The sequence below is a fragment of the Cervus canadensis genome, chromosome 2 (assembly GCF_019320065.1).
Source record: "Cervus canadensis isolate Bull #8, Minnesota chromosome 2, ASM1932006v1, whole genome shotgun sequence".
Classification (NCBI taxonomy): domain Eukaryota; kingdom Metazoa; phylum Chordata; class Mammalia; order Artiodactyla; family Cervidae; genus Cervus; species Cervus canadensis.
This window is the reverse complement of record NC_057387.1, coordinates 105,089,258-105,106,939: the sequence shown is the minus strand read 5'-3', so window position 1 is coordinate 105,106,939 and position 17,682 is coordinate 105,089,258. Positions and strand designations below refer to the sequence as shown.

At 39.9% G+C, this 17,682-nt stretch overlaps 1 protein-coding gene and 1 pseudogene across 8 annotated transcripts in view; one reads left to right on the top strand and one right to left on the bottom strand.

Moving 5' to 3' along the window:
- Positions 1-2,947: 2,947 nt before the first annotated feature.
- ZMYM1 (zinc finger MYM-type containing 1) overlaps positions 2,948-17,682 on the top strand; it is a 30,108-nt gene continuing 15,373 nt past the window's right edge. For 3 of the 8 annotated variants that reach the window (XM_043461964.1, XM_043461959.1, XM_043461956.1), the window contains exons 1-4: positions 2,987-3,223; positions 14,813-14,983; positions 16,083-16,155; positions 16,360-16,609. In XM_043461964.1, coding sequence (XP_043317899.1) covers positions 3,194-3,223; positions 14,813-14,983; positions 16,083-16,155; positions 16,360-16,609 — 524 coding nt within the window. In that variant the 5' untranslated portion in view covers positions 2,987-3,193. Of the gene's footprint in view, positions 3,224-12,574; positions 14,720-14,812; positions 14,984-16,082; positions 16,156-16,359; positions 16,610-17,682 lie in introns of those variants that run through there. The other 5 variants (XM_043461957.1, XM_043461958.1, XM_043461962.1 and 2 more) reach the window with 5 other exon arrangements.
- On the bottom strand, positions 11,412-12,032 carry LOC122437249 (annotated as a pseudogene).

Genomic DNA, 17,682 nt, shown 5'->3' with positions numbered 1-17,682 from the left:
TCATCTTACCCTCCCTGGGGCACATTGTTCCACTTATTGCCTGTTAGCTGGATACTAACAAGCTGTTGAAATCTCACACTACTATTTGCATCATTCTTTGACTCTTGATTTTTTTTTTCCCAACAAATTTATGAGACTTTTCCCCCATTATAAAAGTGATACAAGGTTATATTTGGAGTGATAGGGAGATAAATAAGTAAGCAAACAAATATTTTAAGCTGTAAGGCAAAAAGAAATCAACCATCAGTCTCATTGTCTCAAAGGCAACTATTCTTTACATTTAGCATATTTTTCCATATCTTCTGTGAGTCATTTTTTAAAATTTATTTGAAATCGTGCTATTTATGCAATCCTCCATCCCAACCCTCCTCACTGTGTGGTAGCCATGTGCTTTGAATGGGACTGATACTACCTCCCAAGTCCAAGAGTGGTCCCTGATTGGTATAATTCAGTAATAGTATGCTAGACCCCTTACCAAACTAATTGGTTCAAAAACATCACAAGATCCTAGATAGGCCTGCTGTTTGTGAATGAGGAAGTAGACTCCCTGGTAATGACCTTGCTACCATGAAGGAGGCCACCTTGAAAATAAAGTCAATCAAAGAGGGCAGAGCTTCACTATGGAATATACCTGAAACTAACATACTATTGTAAGTCAACTATATTTCAACTTAAAAAAAAAAAAAAAAAACAGAGGGTAGAACTGAGAGAATTATACAACCTAGTCAAGTGTTGAACTTTTCCCCTCTCTATCAGAAGCAGAAGTGTGCATTCACTGCTCCAGTTCTCTCTTTTTTTTTTTTTTCCAGTTGCACCACTTTATTGCTACCAACCCATCTCCCTCCTCCCTCATGCACACATGCTCAGTCATGGAACCCCATGGACTGCAGCCCGCCAGGCTCCTCTGTCCATGGACTTCTCCAGGAAAGAATACTGGAGTGGGTTGCCATTTCCTTCTCCAGCTCGAGTTCTCTTAAAGTTGTTACACAAAAGGTAAGGCTTGTCTCACAGATTCTGATATTTTTCACTTCTAAGAGTCATTCATTAGAAACAGGAGCCTACACATCTTACAGGCTCAACTGCTTTATTTTATCGTGAGACACATTTTATTAACCTAGAAACTAAAATACATTTATTGTTAGGAATTGCTCATGAGTACATTTATGAAAAGATAAGACTTTGGGCTGCAACAGACAGAAAACCAGGACAATGTAGGTTAAGTACAAAAGAAAACCTACTGGCTCAGATAATTTGAAAGTTTTAAGAGTTGGATATCACAGATGGGGATGATTGGGGAAGGAAGGTGTCAAAATTGTCATTATATGTCTTAGGCTGGAATCTGAGTACTCATTCTCCTGGGCATTGTGATTAGGTCAGTGATGGTCATTCGATGGAATCAGTACTTTGCCGGGATTTTTTTCCTCCTAACTTATCAAGAAATACACTTCCATATCCAGTGAAAATATCCTTCAGGCATGGGTATAAAACAAAGACATTATTAGAAAAGGAAAACCAAAAGAATTTGTTAACCAACAGCCCTGCTAAAGGAAGCTCATCAGAGAGAAGGAAGCTGGAATATCCAAGAATGAAGAACAGAAATGGTAAATATTTGGGTAAACATAATAGACTCTTCTTCTCTTTTTGAGTTCTTTAAAAATATTTGATAGGTGACAGAGAAATTATAACACTAACTGATGGGGTTTATAATTCTAATACATGAGACAACTATAACATAAATAGTGGGAACAGCACAAAGGGATTTATATGGTAATAATATTTCTACATTCCACTTGAAGTGTAAAACATTGATTCTAAATAGGCTATGAAAAGTTACTTATGTTTACTGTAAACACAAAGTGATCATTAAAGAGATACATAAAAAGAGATATGTCATAAACACAATTGATAAAATGCAACACTAAAAAATGTTCGAATTAGTCAAATAAGGCAGGAAAGGGGAACAAAGGGAACAGAGTAATAAAATGGTATATCTGATTGCTATGTAACTGCATTAGGAAGGCAAGAATAACTGTTGGAGAAACTTTAGTTACCAGTCTAGTATTCTAGTGAGTTTAACTGTAGAGTATATATTTATGGACCAAAGCAGCAGAGGAGTCCCTTTTGACCTGGACGTAACATTTGCAAAGGGCCTCATATTTAGCCGTTTGATACCATCTCAGGAAGCATGTTCAAAGACAGGATGGCAGTAAATTCACCATTGAACTTTATAAATCTTTTATAATCCTAGTATGACTTGAGAAAGAGCCCAAGTGTTTGATTCTATACTATTTTAGGGTTGAAATTTAATGTTTTAAGTAGCACTTAAAATAGCCATGATTTTTGCCACACCGTTTTGAAATTAATTGGATCCTCAAAACGGAAGAAACCTGAAAACCCTCTCTTATCTCTGGGGATAATTCCTTTTACCAGGAATTTACTTGGTACCTGGTATTTTTACTAAGTACCATCGCCTTGCTGATCTTCACAAGTTTACGATGCAAACACTAAAATTATCCCGGCTTCTAGGACGAAAGTGAAAGTTAAAGTCGCGTCCGACTCTTTGCGACCATGGAATTCTCTAGGCCAGAATACTGATGTTGGTAGTCTTTCCCTTCTCCAGAGGATATTCCCAACTCAGGGATCAAACCCAGGTCTCCCGCATTGCAGGCGGATTCTTTACCAGCTGAGCCACAGGGAAGCCCAAGAATACTGGAGTGGGTAGCCTATCCCTTCGCCAGGGGATCTTCCCGACCCAAGAATCGAACCGGGGTCTCCGGCATTGCAAGCGGATGTCTAGGACGAAGACACTAGGATTTACACAAACTGCTTATAGAGCCATCACTCAAATTCAGGAAACCTAAACGCCCCGCCTGCCGCCCCCACCCCCACCAGCTTTCCAGGCCCAAGGTCTCCTTTTCAAGGGGCCGAGCCTGGCCGGAAGCACTGCGCAAGCTCGGCCGCCGCGCACGACGGGAAAGGGGCGGGGCCTACGCGACGGTTTTGCGTCGAAACTGCTTTTAGAAACCTCGCGTGGCGGGCGTTCCTGAAAGAAATTAGTAAGCCTCCTTAAGCGGTTGTGGCGTCGATCTTTATTCATGTGCTTTACCAGAGGCAAGCGGAGAGTTTCGCCTGTCAGAGGGAAGATGAAGTGTCCGGGAGAGCCGGGGTTCTAGGAACCCAGCCTTGCCTGTGGATGCCGCCGTGTGGGGGTCGAGAATTCAGGGTCAGTCCCACTGGCTAGTGTTTGTCGTCTCCTTGCCCTCAGAGTCGGGGCGTATTTGCCCCCACTTTCCGCGTTTCTCGCCGCCTACTACCCCTGCGCCGTAACTCCTTTTCAGCCTTGGGTGTCTCTCTGCGTTCTCTGTTTCTAAAACATTTCATGAGATCACAGCTGTGGCTCTCCCTCGTTAAGGCAATTATTTTTTCAAACTTAAAAAATCTTGACACTCCTTATTGCAAATAGAGTTGTACACGGGATGTTTGCTAAGAGAGATTTTCAAATTATAAGAATTTCGGATTTGAAATTGGAATTAGATGAAGATGCAGTCTTCATCATTTTATTTCAGTATTTTGCTTTAGTGTACAAGATTGAAAGTAACGTGGTTTCATGGATGGTTACGTTTTGAACTTTCTCAGGTTACAGCCTGATAGTTTTCACTTAAACTGAACCGAAAGCTCAAAGGTAGGCAAGTGGAGAGTTCTCTAAGGGTTGAATCACTAATAACATCTGACAATAGCTTGTATTTCTCATCACAAATATATGACAAGACGCCCGCAAAATGTATAACACGAATTATATTACAGTTAGACCTGATGGAATCAGGACTCAGCACTTTGCCCATCTAAAATCTTAGTCTTAAATCAAGAGTATTACTTGGAGGAGTAGATTCCTTTGCTAAATAGTGAATTTCCATCTAGGATTTTCTGTGAGCGTAATACACAGTTCAGAACCCAAAGAGGATAGGTCCAAAGCTGTAATCTTCTTTATTAGTGATACATCAACTGTATTCACCTGGATGGAAAAATTATTTTCTATAGGTCTCTGTAATTTAGCACAAATTAATGCTTTGGAGGTCTCCAAAATACCTAACATTTAGTGTGTGACACAGTTGAGTGTATCTTAGGATTTTATTAGGTGGTTTTTTTTTTAAGTAAATTTTTACTTAAAAGAACTATGAATGAAATAGTTGCTGAACCCCAAAAGCTTAAGTGCAAGGTTTTTGTATTCAAGTGCTTTCCTGATATGACTCACATCTGCTCTTCTAACCTTATTTCCTTCCTCTAGCACTCTTGCATTTTATCTCAAACAGTATCTTCTTATAGCCTAGTGAGTTAAAGAGAGAGGAATTTTGGGTTGCCTAAGTAGTTGAAACTCAAGTGGTACAATCTGGGAGGAAAGAACCTCTGAGACATAAGCCCCCAGATTTGCAGACAAAGATCCCCTCCTCCACTCTTTGGGCTTCCCTGGTAGCTCAGATGGTAAAGAATCTGACTGCAATGTAGGAGACCTGGGTTCAGTCGCTGGGTTGGGAAGATCTCCTGGAGAAGTGAATACTCTTGCCTGGAGAATTCCGTGGACAAACCATGGGGTCGCAAGGAGTTGGACAGGACTGAGCAACTAACACTTTGACTTTCCACTTTTTAACTATCTCCTGAACTGCACATCTACAAAGCAAGACTCAAAAAAACTTAGCAGAAAACAGCAGTTGGGAGGATAAACACCTAAAAATAGATTATAGTAGCTTTGCAAAGCTAGGTAGGGGGGCCAAACCCTAGAAGTAAAGGTCACAATTCCTAAGAGATAAGACTTTATCCTGGAGAGTGTCCTCAGAGGTAGTCTTAATTTTATAATTGTTGCCAGTGGCAGGGTTTTACCATGCTAGAAGCTATTCTGATAGGCCTATCTATTTATCTTGTCTAGGCATATCTTGTTTTTAATTCTCTCCAATTTGATGAAATCCAGAGCTGAGTTGGTTTAGAAGCTGAATAGAATTTGAATAGGCAAAAATGACTTTGCAAGTAGGAGAAGAGTAACAGCAGAAGTATAGCGGGGAGGAATGAAAAGATTAAAGTGACTCAGTTTGAAGCATCAGGTTTGATGAAGTTTATATCTTAAGGAAAGAAAAAATTTAAGCATAGAATTATCTCCTGTGTCCCTTTGGGCCTCCTCTCTCCCCCTTTAGTGTGTAGTGTTCATCTGCATTATACATTAACCAGACCTCCTCAAAAATGGGAATGCCTTCTGGCATTAATTATAATGCCAATATATATAATGGCCAATAATATTATTATAATGCCAATTATTTTTCCCCCCTCTAGCGATGGAATGGAGAAGGAAATGGCAACCCACTCCAGTACTCTGGCCTGGAAAATCCCATGGACAGAGGAGCCTGGTGGGCTACAGTCCATGGGGTCCTCAAGAGTTGGACACGACTGAGCGACTTCACTTTCACTTTTCACTTTCATGCATTGGAGAAGGAAATGGCAACTCACTCCAGTGTTCTTGCCTGGAGAATCCCAGGGATGGCGGAGCCTGGTGGGCTGCTGTCTATGGGGTCGCACAGAGTCGGACACGACTGAAGTGACTTAGCAGCAGCAGCAGCAATGGAATTTCCTAAAAGATTAGCGTTCTTTCCAAACTCATTGAGGAGTCATGGTGACTTACTGCTCACTTTCTACATGCTTATGTAGACTTTGTATCTTTGATGACCTTTATGTAAAGTGTCAGTATGTTATTTTGACATATGATCCTTTGTCTTGAAAATGAACGTGATGGTGCCTTCATCTCCTAATAGATGAAACCGTCCTCAGTGCTTTGTGAAGGACTTTCCAGTTTACAGTCCTCAGGTTGGCTCAAATAAAATCCTCTCTCTCAGATTGACAATTGTTTCATTTTTCATCAACAGGTTTATATATGCAGTATTGTCATTTCCAGGAGGGAAGTATATACATTCCCTCTGGAGGTCTGTTTATGTATCTGGAAGTAACTTCTAATAGCTTGCAAATTCTTTGCAGTCTCATGGATTTTTGTTTGTTTCATTGAGGTTGACACAGTATTGTGTTAATTTCAGGTGTATACCAGAGTGATTCAGTTATATATTTTTATATATATGTATACACACATATGGAAATATGTATATTTCCATAACATTATTTTCCATTATAGATTACTATAGGATATTGGCTGTATGTATGTTTACTGTGCTATATATAAAGTAAATCCTTGTTTTATGTATGAAAGAAAGTGTTAGTCAACTCTTTGTGACCCCATGGACTGTAACCTGCCAGGGTCCTCTGTTCATGGGATTCTCTAGGCAAGAATACTGGAGTGGATTGCCATTTCCTTCTCCAGGGGATTTTCCCAACCCACGGATCAAACCCAGGTCTCCTGCATTGCAGGCAGGTTCTTTACTATCCTAGCCACCAGGGAAGCCTGTTTTATGTATAGAGGTTTGTATTTGTTAATCTCATCCTCCTAATTTATCCCTCCTCCCCCTTTCCCTTTTAGTAACCTGTTAAGCTTATTTTCTGTGTCTGTGAGTTTGTTTCTGTTTTGTGAATAGACTATTTGTATTATTTTTTAGATTCCACTTAAAAGTGATACATTTGTCTTTGTCTAACTTATTTCACTTAGTATAATATTCATTACTGCTGCTACGGATGGCAGTGTTTCGTTCTTTTTTATGGCAGAATAATACTCCATTGTATGTATGCGCCGCATCTTCTTAAGCCGGATGTCTGTTCATGGACATTGGGTTGTTTCTGTGTTTTGGTTGTTGTAAATAGTGCTGCTGTGCAGCATGTCTTTTTCTGATTTAGAATGTTCGTCTTTTGCTTATATATGCCTGGGAGTGGAGTTGTTGGATTATGTGGAAGCTCTATTTTTAGTTTTTTAAGAAACTTCCATACTGTCTTCCATAGTGGTTGTACCAATTTACATTCCCACCAGAGTGTAGGAAGGTTCCCTCTTCTTTACACCCTGTCCTGCATTTATTATTTCTACACTTTTTGATGATAACCTTTCTGACTGCAATGAGCTGATACCTCTTTGTAGTTTTGATTTGCATTTCTCTAATAATGTTAAACATCTTTCCATGTGCCTATTGACCATCTATTTGACTTCTTTGGAGAAATGACTAAATCTTCTGCCCATTTTTTAATTGGGTTATTTGGTGTTTTTTGATATTGAATTGTATGAGCTGTTTGTATATTTTGGAAGTTAAGCTATCATTTGCAAATATTTTCTCTCATTCTGTATGTTGTCTTTTCATTTTATTAATCCCTTTGCTGTTCAAAAGTTCTTTAGTTTGATTAGGTCCCAATTGTTTATTTTTGCTTTCTTTTCGCCTTGGGAGACTGATCTAAGAAAATATTTCTATGATTTATGTCCAAGATGTTTTGCCTGTGTTCCCTTCTAGGAGTTTTATGGCATCTTATAATTAGGTTTTTAAACCATTTTGAGTTTACTTTTGTACACGGAGTGAGGGGATGTTCTAATTTCTCTTGTTAACACATAGCTGTCCAGCTTTCCTGACACCACTCGCTGGAAAGACTGTCTTTTCTCCACTGTGTTTTCTCACCTGGTTTGCCATAGGAGTGTGTGTGCGCCATATGTGTGTGGTTGTTCAGTTCCACTGAGCCATGTGTGTGTTTTTGTGCCAGTACAATGCTGTTTTTGATCACTGTAGCTTTGTAATGTAGTCCAAAGTCTGGAAGTACTATGCTTCCAATGTTGTTTTTTGTGTTTATGGTTCTGTATAAATTTTAAGATTATATGTTCTAGTTCTGTGAAAAGTGTCATGGGTATTTTCATAGGGATTACATTAAATTTATAGTTGCTTTAGGTAGTATGGCCATTTTAACAGTATTCTTCAAATCTAAGATCATGAGATATCTTTCCATTTCTTTGAACCATAATCAGTTTCTTTTATCAGTGTTATGTAGTTTTCAGTGTATAGGTCTTTCACTTCCTTGGTTAAATTTATTCCTTAGAGTTTTGTAAAGGGGTTGACATCGTATCAAATGGGATTTTTTTTTAATGTAATTTTATTTATTTATTTATTTTTAACTTTTGGCAGCACTGGGTCATGGTTGCTTCACCCAGAGTTTCTCTAGTTGTGGTAAGCGGGGTCTGCCCTTCTGTTGTGGTGCACAGCCTTCTCTTTGCGGTGGCTTCTCTTTTTGCAGCACACAGGCTCAGTAGTTTCAGCTCACGGACCCCATTGTTCCTTGGTATGTGGAATCTTCCCGGACCAGGGATTGAACCCATGTCCCCTCCTTTGGCAGGTGGATTCTTATCTGTTGCACCACCAGGGAAGTCCTTTTTACTCTCTTTCTGATACTCATACTTTCCTTTTAAAATAATGTGAGTTTTCTGCTTCATAATCTGTCCCTCTTTGGTTTAAATTAAAATTTTTTTAATTAACTAGCAGGAAGATGCACCACATTTATTCTGTGACTATTTATAGTCTCCAGTGTATATGTGGTTTAGCTCCAGTTTGGGAAGATGGATGCGATTATGTTAAAAAGAGGTCTCTAGGACTTGTTACTCCTTTGTTCATCTTATTGAGAAAGGAAGTAATGAATTTGTTATTCACATATGTCTTTTGCTCTTTTTGTTTTTTTAGTAGCTAAAGAAGTGTTAATGTACCATTTTCTTCTGTCTCAAATATATTTTAGATTAGTTACATTTTCAAGGTACTTTCTATTCTTTGCCTGTGTGATGACATGTTTGAAGGAATTCCTCAATATTTTATTTTTAATTGATCTTTAAAATTAATATAGCATATTTACTTTCAAGTGAAGGGGGATCTATAATCTAGTAGTTAACTTCCAGCGAGTTTTACTTTACTGATTGTATATAATGCTCAAATGGACTGAGCAGAGCCTTGTATGAGTTTTTATTGCACTTCACAGTGAGGCCTTATTTAATTTTCTGCCTAGAGCTAGGAGATTACAGTGAAAGCTGGGTTAAAGATCAGGATGAGGTTGGTGGTTGAGCTCCAACCTCAAAAATAAAAGACAGTGACAGAATTTGGGGATTTTCAACATACTAACTCAGTATAAAACCATTACTCCAGTAAGAACTTTAACTTAACCAAATCTGTTTTACTTATCTCCTGCCCTCCATAATCATTATTTGTAAAGCAAAAAGAGTTTCCTTTTCTCATGGAGGTGGTATAAGAAAAGAAATCCAGGAGACTTGTCCTCTGCAGTGAAGATTAGGAAGGGAAAGAGTTCCAGAGGATTTAGAATTGGAGGTGGCAGCTGCAAGAAAAATGGAAAATAGGCCAAGAACCCCCTGCCAACGCAGGAGATGTAAGAGATGCAGGTTCAAAAAGAGAGAGAGATACAGGTTCGATGCCTGGGTCAGGAAGATCCCCTGGCAGAGGGCATGGCTACCCACACCAGTATTCTTGCCTGGAGAATCCCATGGACAAGGGAGCCTGGCAGGCTACAGTCTGTAGAGTGGCAAAGAGTTGGACATGACTGAAGCTACTTAGCATGCAAGGAAAGAAGGAGAATGCAAGGAACCAGTCTGTCCTTGAAAATAGAGGCCTTGGGACTAAACAGTTGTTGCCTGAAAACTGGGTTTACCTCTTGGTGGTTGTCAAGCCAATAGACACAACCACGCCAAATACTGGGAGAAGGAAATATTTGTTATTAACTTACTTCCTGAGTGGCTCAGTGGTAAAGAATCCACCTGCCAGTGCAGGAGATGGAAGTTTGATCCCTGGGTTGGGAAGATCCCCTGGAGAAGGAAATGGCAACCCTCTCTAGTATTCTTGCCTGGGAAATCCCATGGACAGAAAAGCCCGGCAGGCTACAGTCCATGGGGTAGCAAAGAATCAGATGAGACTGGGCACATATTCATGCAGCAAGTAAGGAGAACACTGGGGATCTTACCCAAAGCATTGTCTCCCCAGCAGCAAAACTGGGAAAGTTTTAAAGTGAAAGAAAGAAAGAAAAGTCGCTCAGTCGTGACCCAACTCTTTGCGACCCCATGGACTGGAGCCTACCGGCCTCCTCTGTCCATGGGATTTTCCAGGCAAGAATACTGGAGTGGGTTGCCACTTCCTTCTTCTTTATTTTCTATTTTTTTGATTATAAATCTATATAGTTTTATTAAGACAAAAAACTGACAGTGTTGATATGAAGTTTACATTTAAACAAAAGTTTTCACAAAAACCTATCACATGCCTAAAAATTACAGTGGCGTTCTAGATGCAGGTCAAGACGATGTCAACAACTGATGGATCTTATGACTGAAGACAGTGTTTTGGATTTTAGTTAATTCTTAGAATTAAAAAATTTGTTTTGTTTTAAAGTGAACCACTGCCCCAGTAAGAAAATTAAACCTTCTCCTGAGTCCAGGGCTTTTGAAATCATTCAACTCTTGAACTTATGCTGTCAGTGACTGAACCCTGCCACCAGTGGTTTCAAAGTTCAAAAAACAGAGGCTCCAAGAGTTTTCCACCCTATGAGCACTGACCCTTGTCTTTCCCTACTCACTTACCTCCTATACCACTCTGTGCCCTTCCCTAAATACTTCACCAGTGGCTTGGATGGAGAAGCTGATATTGTTAATTTCACAATAGGAAAAGAAAGGGTCTTCTTGTCAGTTTCATAAGTAGCACCTCTAAGACAGAATTATCTGCCTGTGTATACACTCCAATAAGACTTTTCCTCTTCAACCAGTTTCCATCCCCCAAATGGCAGCTTTGGCAGCTTCTTAGTTCTTTGTTGGGAACAGCATTAAGCTCAGGCAGGGAATACCTTGGCTTCTAAGTTTCAGGCATTCACAGCTTTTAAACAGTCTCTCAGAGTCCTCATTTAGGTTGCCAATGACATTTTTTGAAAGGGTACAATATTCTGGACACAGAACCCAATCATTAGTTGTTCTTTCTTTTGTTTCACCATTTCCCCAAATTTTAACAAAAATGATCCTGACCCATCTCCCTTCTTTCCCACCCACCCCAAATAATACACCAGTAATTGACAAACACTACACAGATGCTACGCTGTAAAAATGCAGAGTTAACACTATCAGGAAGAAGGCTGTGTGGGTTGTGGAGATGCTCTTTAAAGATTTACAGTATCGCTTGCTCTCCCACATCCCATTCTGCATTTTGTCCTTCATAGAAGGCCCTTGGTTTGTTTTTTTTTTAAGCAAAGTTCAGAACGGGTTGCCTTTAAACACTGACCCTCCTTCCCCTCCACGGGGATGGGTATGCAAACTATACAGCATGGAATGGCTTTAAAGCACTTGGGCTGCTGTAGGGCACAGAAACTATACTGGCTCTTCAAAGGACATCTTCTCAAGCCACCTTTATGGTGTTAAGACAAGTAGAACTCCTTCTTTCCCCACTTGAAACCCAGTCAGATGTGACAGGGGCTGGTATTCGAGAAAGTTAATTCTTATCATCTTTTTTGTCATCATCCTCTGAGGGGTAAGAATGCCACGTCAGCCTTTCCTCATAAAAGGATATGACAACCTGCGGGCACTTGACATTGACTTCCTCGGCAGGAACCAGGTCAGCCTCATCAGAGTTCTTCCATTTCATTAGGAACATGAGTTCTCCACTGGAGTCCCTGGCTCCAATAATCCGCTCTGGTTCCAAACCCCGGGCAAAGCCTCGCGGCTTTTCTGACTCTTCTTTCTTCTTCTTTGGTTTGCTCTTCTCCCCCCTTATCTTCCGAATCAGAATCAGCTTTGCGCTTGCCTCCCTCTGATTTATCTGTCTCGTGTGCTGTTTTCTGTGACTGCAGAAACTCAGCAATGAGGTCAGGGCAATCCAGGTTCTCTTCTGGTTCCCATGTGTTATCATCATCTGAGGACCCGTTCCACTTCAGCAGGTACTCCACTTTGCCCTTCACCACTCAGCGGTCTAGGACTTTCTCCACCACACATTCTTCCTCCTCTTCTTCTAGCACCTCCTCCACTTTCTTCTTGTTTTGTTTTTTCCCCATAGTGCCCGCCAGCTTTCTGGTATAAAGGATGACGCTGCTCAGAGCAGTGCCCACAAACCCGAGAGGAATCGGTGCCGCGCTACTGGCGGGTCTTGTCCGGCTGGCCGGGGAGTGGCGACCAGAAAAGCAACAAGTCGGGTGACCACTGTCGAGCCCCCTCACTGAAGCGGCGTACCGCAGGCCCCTGCCAACGGCCCTCCCCTCAGACGAACAAAAGCCCTTCTTCTTTAAACTGAGGGTACCTGCATATTCACGAAGGGGCTTGAACAGAGAAGAATTCAACATAGAATTGGAACAAAGGCCAACAGAGCCCAAGGTTTAGTTGATTGAAGTCTGGAGGGTCAACATCATCTTCCCACCCTCCAACTGGGAGGGAGCCTTAGTTCCTGTGGACCTCAAAGATATTATTCCCTTGAGGAACCAGGACCCTGCCCCTGCTGTGGCAGTGTTGTTTCTTGACTGCTCCTCCCTTGTTTCAGCATTCCCTCAAGTGGCACTTGTGGTAAAGAACCCGCCTGCCAATGCAGGAGACATAAGAGATGTGGGTTTGAGCCTTGGGTTGGGAGAATCCCCTGGAGAAGGGCATGGCAATCCACTCCAGAATCCTTTCCTGGGAAATCCCATGGACAGAAGCCTGGCGGGCCACAGTCCATAGGGTCACAGAGTGACTTAACTGAAGTGACTTAGCACACACGCACTAGTGTTAGATTATCTAGTTCAACCCATTAATTTTAGACTTCCCTGGTGGCTCAGACAGTAAAGAATCTGGGGACCTGGGTTCGATCCCTGGGTCGGGAAGCTACCCTGAAGAAGAATGGGTACCCACTCCAGTGTTCTTCCCTAGAGAATTCCACAGACAGAGGAGCCTGGTGGGCTACAGTCCATGGAGTTGCAGAGAGTCAGACATGACTGAGCAGCTACCACCAGCAAGATCATTAATTACTAACCTGCTAAATGCTAATGCTTGACCTGCTAAAGGACAAGCATTGAAGTCAGGCTTAGATCACAAAATGGTTTAGGCCAAAATGGTTCTCTTAAGTCAAGAAAGCCATATGTGGTTCTCCTTCTCCAGAAACTCTAATCTGTCTGCTTTGCACAATCAAAAGACTCCTGTAGTTCCTCAAAAGTTATAAAATGGAGTTCTTTTTTAAGCTAAATGCACAGCAATCTTATATTTTGATTTTGGATATTAGCTACTGTTAAAAAAGAATTCAACCCAATAAATTTGAAGATCTAATCAGTTTCATTCAGAAATCTGACAATATGCCATTTAGTGAATAACAGGATATTCAAGGAGCTATACAAGATGGAAGGTTTTATAGGCAGGAAGAGGGTAGGATAAGGAAGCTAAAAGAGTAGACTAGTTCAGACAAAGTTGTGGGCAGATTACCTCATTAGTGCTGACCAAGAAATTAACTGACTGGCTTAAAATTTCACTGTTTGGAGAGTTTGAAACTGCAATTCAGTTAGGTATTAAGTCTTGATGGGACTTAGCACAAATAAGTCCATCTTGGGCTTGTTGTTTCTTCTGCACTATTTACCAAAAAGGAATTGATAGGAGGTGGAGACAGCATTAAGTATAATGAGAAAATAGATTCAAGACATAATTATTTGATCCAATTTGGTGATTAGATGTGAGGACTTTGGGAGAAAAGTTTATGGCTATCCCTAGACTTCTGGCCTGGAAAAATGGGTACATACCATAAAGCCATTTCCCAAGAAAGACAGCATGTATAAAGCAGGCTTGTGGGGATAACACGAGAATTAAGTTTGTTTTTGGGGGGCGCTGTGGTGGTTCTTCATTGCTTCATTCGGGCTTTCTCCAGTAGCGAAGAAGGGGCGCTGCTCTTTGTTGTGTGTGCAAGGGCTTCCCACTTCATTTCGGGGCTGCTCCTGTTGCAGCATGCAGGCTTCAGTAGTTGCAGCTCATGGGCTTAGTAGTTGTGGCACACAGACTTAGTTGCTCCTCAGCATGTGGAATCTTCCTGGACCAGGGATCAAACTGGTGTCCCTTGCATTGCAAGGCGGATTTCTTAACCACTGATCCACCAGGGAAGCCCAGGAATGTAGTTTTAAGTCTCTTGAATTTGAGGAATGCCTGGAACATTCAAGTGGAGATATTTAATAGGTAGTTGGTTACCTGGGGTAGTGCTCAGGCATAAAGGGGGGAAAGAGCATATGGATGATACTTGAATCCTGGATTGTACCCATGAGCAAGTGAGAAGAGTCCTGAGGAATTGTGCTTAGAGGAACACGGATATTTAGAAGCAGGTGAAGTAAAAAAAGTTTGGAGGAGAAATAGGTCTTGGAGTTACAAGAATCAAGGAAGGAAAGAATTTCAAAGACAAGAGAAGAATTGGTCAGATGGAAGGCAGTAGCTTTAGAAACTGGATTTTTTTTTTTTTTTAATGTATTTAAATGCTTCTGTGAAAGGAACTGGGAGACGCAGGCTTGATCCCTGGGTTGGGAAGATCCCCTGGAGGAGGAAATGGCAACCCACTCCAATATTCTTGCCTGGGAAATCCTATGGACAGAGGAGCCTAGCAGGCTACAGTCCATAGGATCGCAAAGACTTCGGACATGACTGAAGTGACTGAGCATGAGAGGAACCAATAATCAGGGGGATGGGGGGCCTGAGGGAATAGAAGTAGAGAAGACTAGTTTTTATGCCGGAAGAAGGCATAGAAGTTTATTTACTGGAGAAGTGTAAAAAGCAAAGCTATATTGCGGAGTAGTGGATGAAGGAAAGGTACTGTAAGAGCCTTTTGTTCCTCCAGAAAATTACTATATTTGAAGGGGCTTTTAAAAATCAGACTCTTCATCAGTTCATGATTTATTTTAGGAATCTGGAAACTGTTTCCAAAGGAAAAAACCCATTAGTTTGGAACTAGAGGATTTCTTTGCATCAGACGCTAAGATGAAAGAATCCCCAACAAGTGGTGAATGTGACAAGGCAGTGGAGACACAGGTGAAGAGGCTAGATGAGATTAAGGTAGAGCCCGACAATATTCAGGTAAGCATTTTACCTTCTGTTTTCCATAGTAGCATTTAATTATAAATTTTAGGTATGCAAATGCTAGTTTATTGGTTAAAAATCTTAATTCCTTCCCCAAAGCAGTTGACCAAGTAATGTAGAATATGTGGTTAAGTGCCATAATAAGCATGTGCAAGAATGTGAGAGAAAGATGGACTGTTTGGATGTGGGTACTGGGTGTAATAAAAAAGATTGCTTAGGATATTATGGGTCTATTTGAGGTTAGCACATATTTGTTTTCATTTTTCTTAACTTGAAACAATACAAATAACTAGTTACATGCTTTTGTGCTACTATCTCTATTAAGTAATATAATTATTTAGTACATTTTAAGTACTTAGAATTTTTCTTTGTTTATCCAGATTAGATTCATTTTTATCCTTAAACTTTTTTAGACTTATCAAATGCTAAAGAACCCGTAAAGGATAAATTAGATCAAGCTGTAAGCAGGGCTAAATTTCCTTAGATTGTTTATATATGAACCTGCTGAAATTTACAATGAAAAGCAATTTCATTTTAAATTTACTTCTAGTATTCTGTTTAGAAATAACATAAAGTAAATTAGTACCAAGTAAAGGGTATGACTCCCATTGGGTGACAATGGCCAATATTAATATTGTCCATCTAAGAAATACCTGTTACTTCTTCAGTCCTTGAACATTCAAAGACATGGAGCAAGTTTAGGTTGATTGCCTGACGCTCTGAAAAAATCCTGCTTTGTAAGACTCATTCAGCCCAGTCTAAGAATTTTTATGTTTAAGGTCTTTATGAAGACAGTTAGCTGTTAGTGATCAGAATAAGAAGGGGAAACAAGTACCATTATTGAGTATGTCTCCCCTCTTTTTGTAGTAGCTGCTGAGGGACTATGTTAACAAAAATTTATAAAGTCGTATCTAGGTACAGTAGAAAATACTGCAATAATTAGTGGGTGTTACCAGCCAGAAGTCACCAGAAGGGGAGTGTTTACTTATATACCATGGTTCAGTGCAATAATACAACTCACTGAACAGACTTGAGCATAATATATCATTTTCTATTGATTGATTGTTTTCATTATTTTCAACTTTTTTTTTTTTAGGAGTACTGTCAAGCCCAACAGCCCAAAACTCAGGAGAATGACCTGAAAATAAACTCTGCGTTTTCAGACAGTGGTAATAGAATTACTTAAGTTAATCATATTTCTTCTAACCAATATGATGGCCAGTTTATTCTACTTTTTTAGAATCCCCTTGAATAGTGCATTGATTGTTTTGTGTTTCAAGTCCAGGAGAAGTAACCTCTAAAAGATAGTGAAAGAATGCATACTTAATTTCATATAAATACTAATTTTTTTCCTTCCTGTTTTGTATTTATAGCTCCTCAGATGACTACAGGCATTCAGCTTTCTCTGGCGTCATCTGGCATGAATAAGATGCTTCCTTCAGTTTCAACCACAGCTGTTCAGGTTTCCTGTTCTGGTTGTAAAAAAGTTTTTCAAAAGGGACAAACTGCTTATCAGAGGAAAGGTTCTACTGAGCTTTTCTGCTCCAGACCGTGCATCACTGAATACATTTCATCTGTCAGTTCACCAGCTCTTCCGAAGAGAACTTGTTCAAACTGCTCAAAGTATATAATTCTAAATTATGCCCTCTTTTACTTCCCTACATAGATCTTGATCAGAATGTTGGTTGTAATTTTCTTTGTATTTTTCTGAAGTAATTACCTTGATTTAGGGTAAAGAAGCTGCTTCTGCTTTTAGTTCCTGTAATAGATTGTTCAGAAGTAGTTTTTGTGTGTGTGTTTATTAAGAGAATTGCAGAAATTGAAACGGTAGGAGTTGTGTTTCTCTTCACCTTTAAATAATGTGACTTCCGAAACTTATTTTCCTCTTCTTTACATTGGAAATTCTCTACAATTGGGGTTATTGTGAGTCCATTCTGTTTTATCATTTAACTGTATAGGAAGTAACTTACTAAAAAATTAATCATAATGAGTTACTTTTTGACCTTCCAAGGGGTAAAGTTTTATAATGCTTCTCTTGTAGTGGCAAGTGAAGTTGTTTCATTATTTTCCTTTGAAAAATTTAATGGCCTTCAGTAAACATAGATGTATGTATGTAGTCTTAAGGTTTCTGTGAACTAATTACTCTTGGGGTCTCTTTTGCTAACTTTTTCACTTATGTGAGACAATTTAGGTAAGGAGAAAAGACGTAATAGTGATTTCATAACATCCAGAATTTTGAGCTCTACACTGAGATATATAAAGGTTCAGTGCTTTGAGAGTCATATGGTATTATAATTCTGGTTTGTTATTTCTCATTAAATGCTAGTATTAAACATTTTAAATGTTCTTTGTTTCAGAACAAGAGAATACATGAGCCTCCAGTTTTGCCACTGAATGTGATTAAATGCCTTTCAAATAGTACCTTGTTTTGGAATCAAATTGCCACAATCTGAATCTTGCTTCCTTAGTTCACATTTTGCTACTATATGTGATCCCTGAGTGGCTTTATTAATGTCATCTGGGAGCCTGTTAGAAATGTAGAATCTCAGGTTTCCCCAGGCCTATTAATCAGAACTGCGTTTATCCCTAAGTGATTCATATACATGCCAAAGTTCAAACAACATTGAGAACTTAGTATTCCCATCTGTCTTGTTAAATGTACATGAGAATTATGATCATTCAATAATACATTTAAG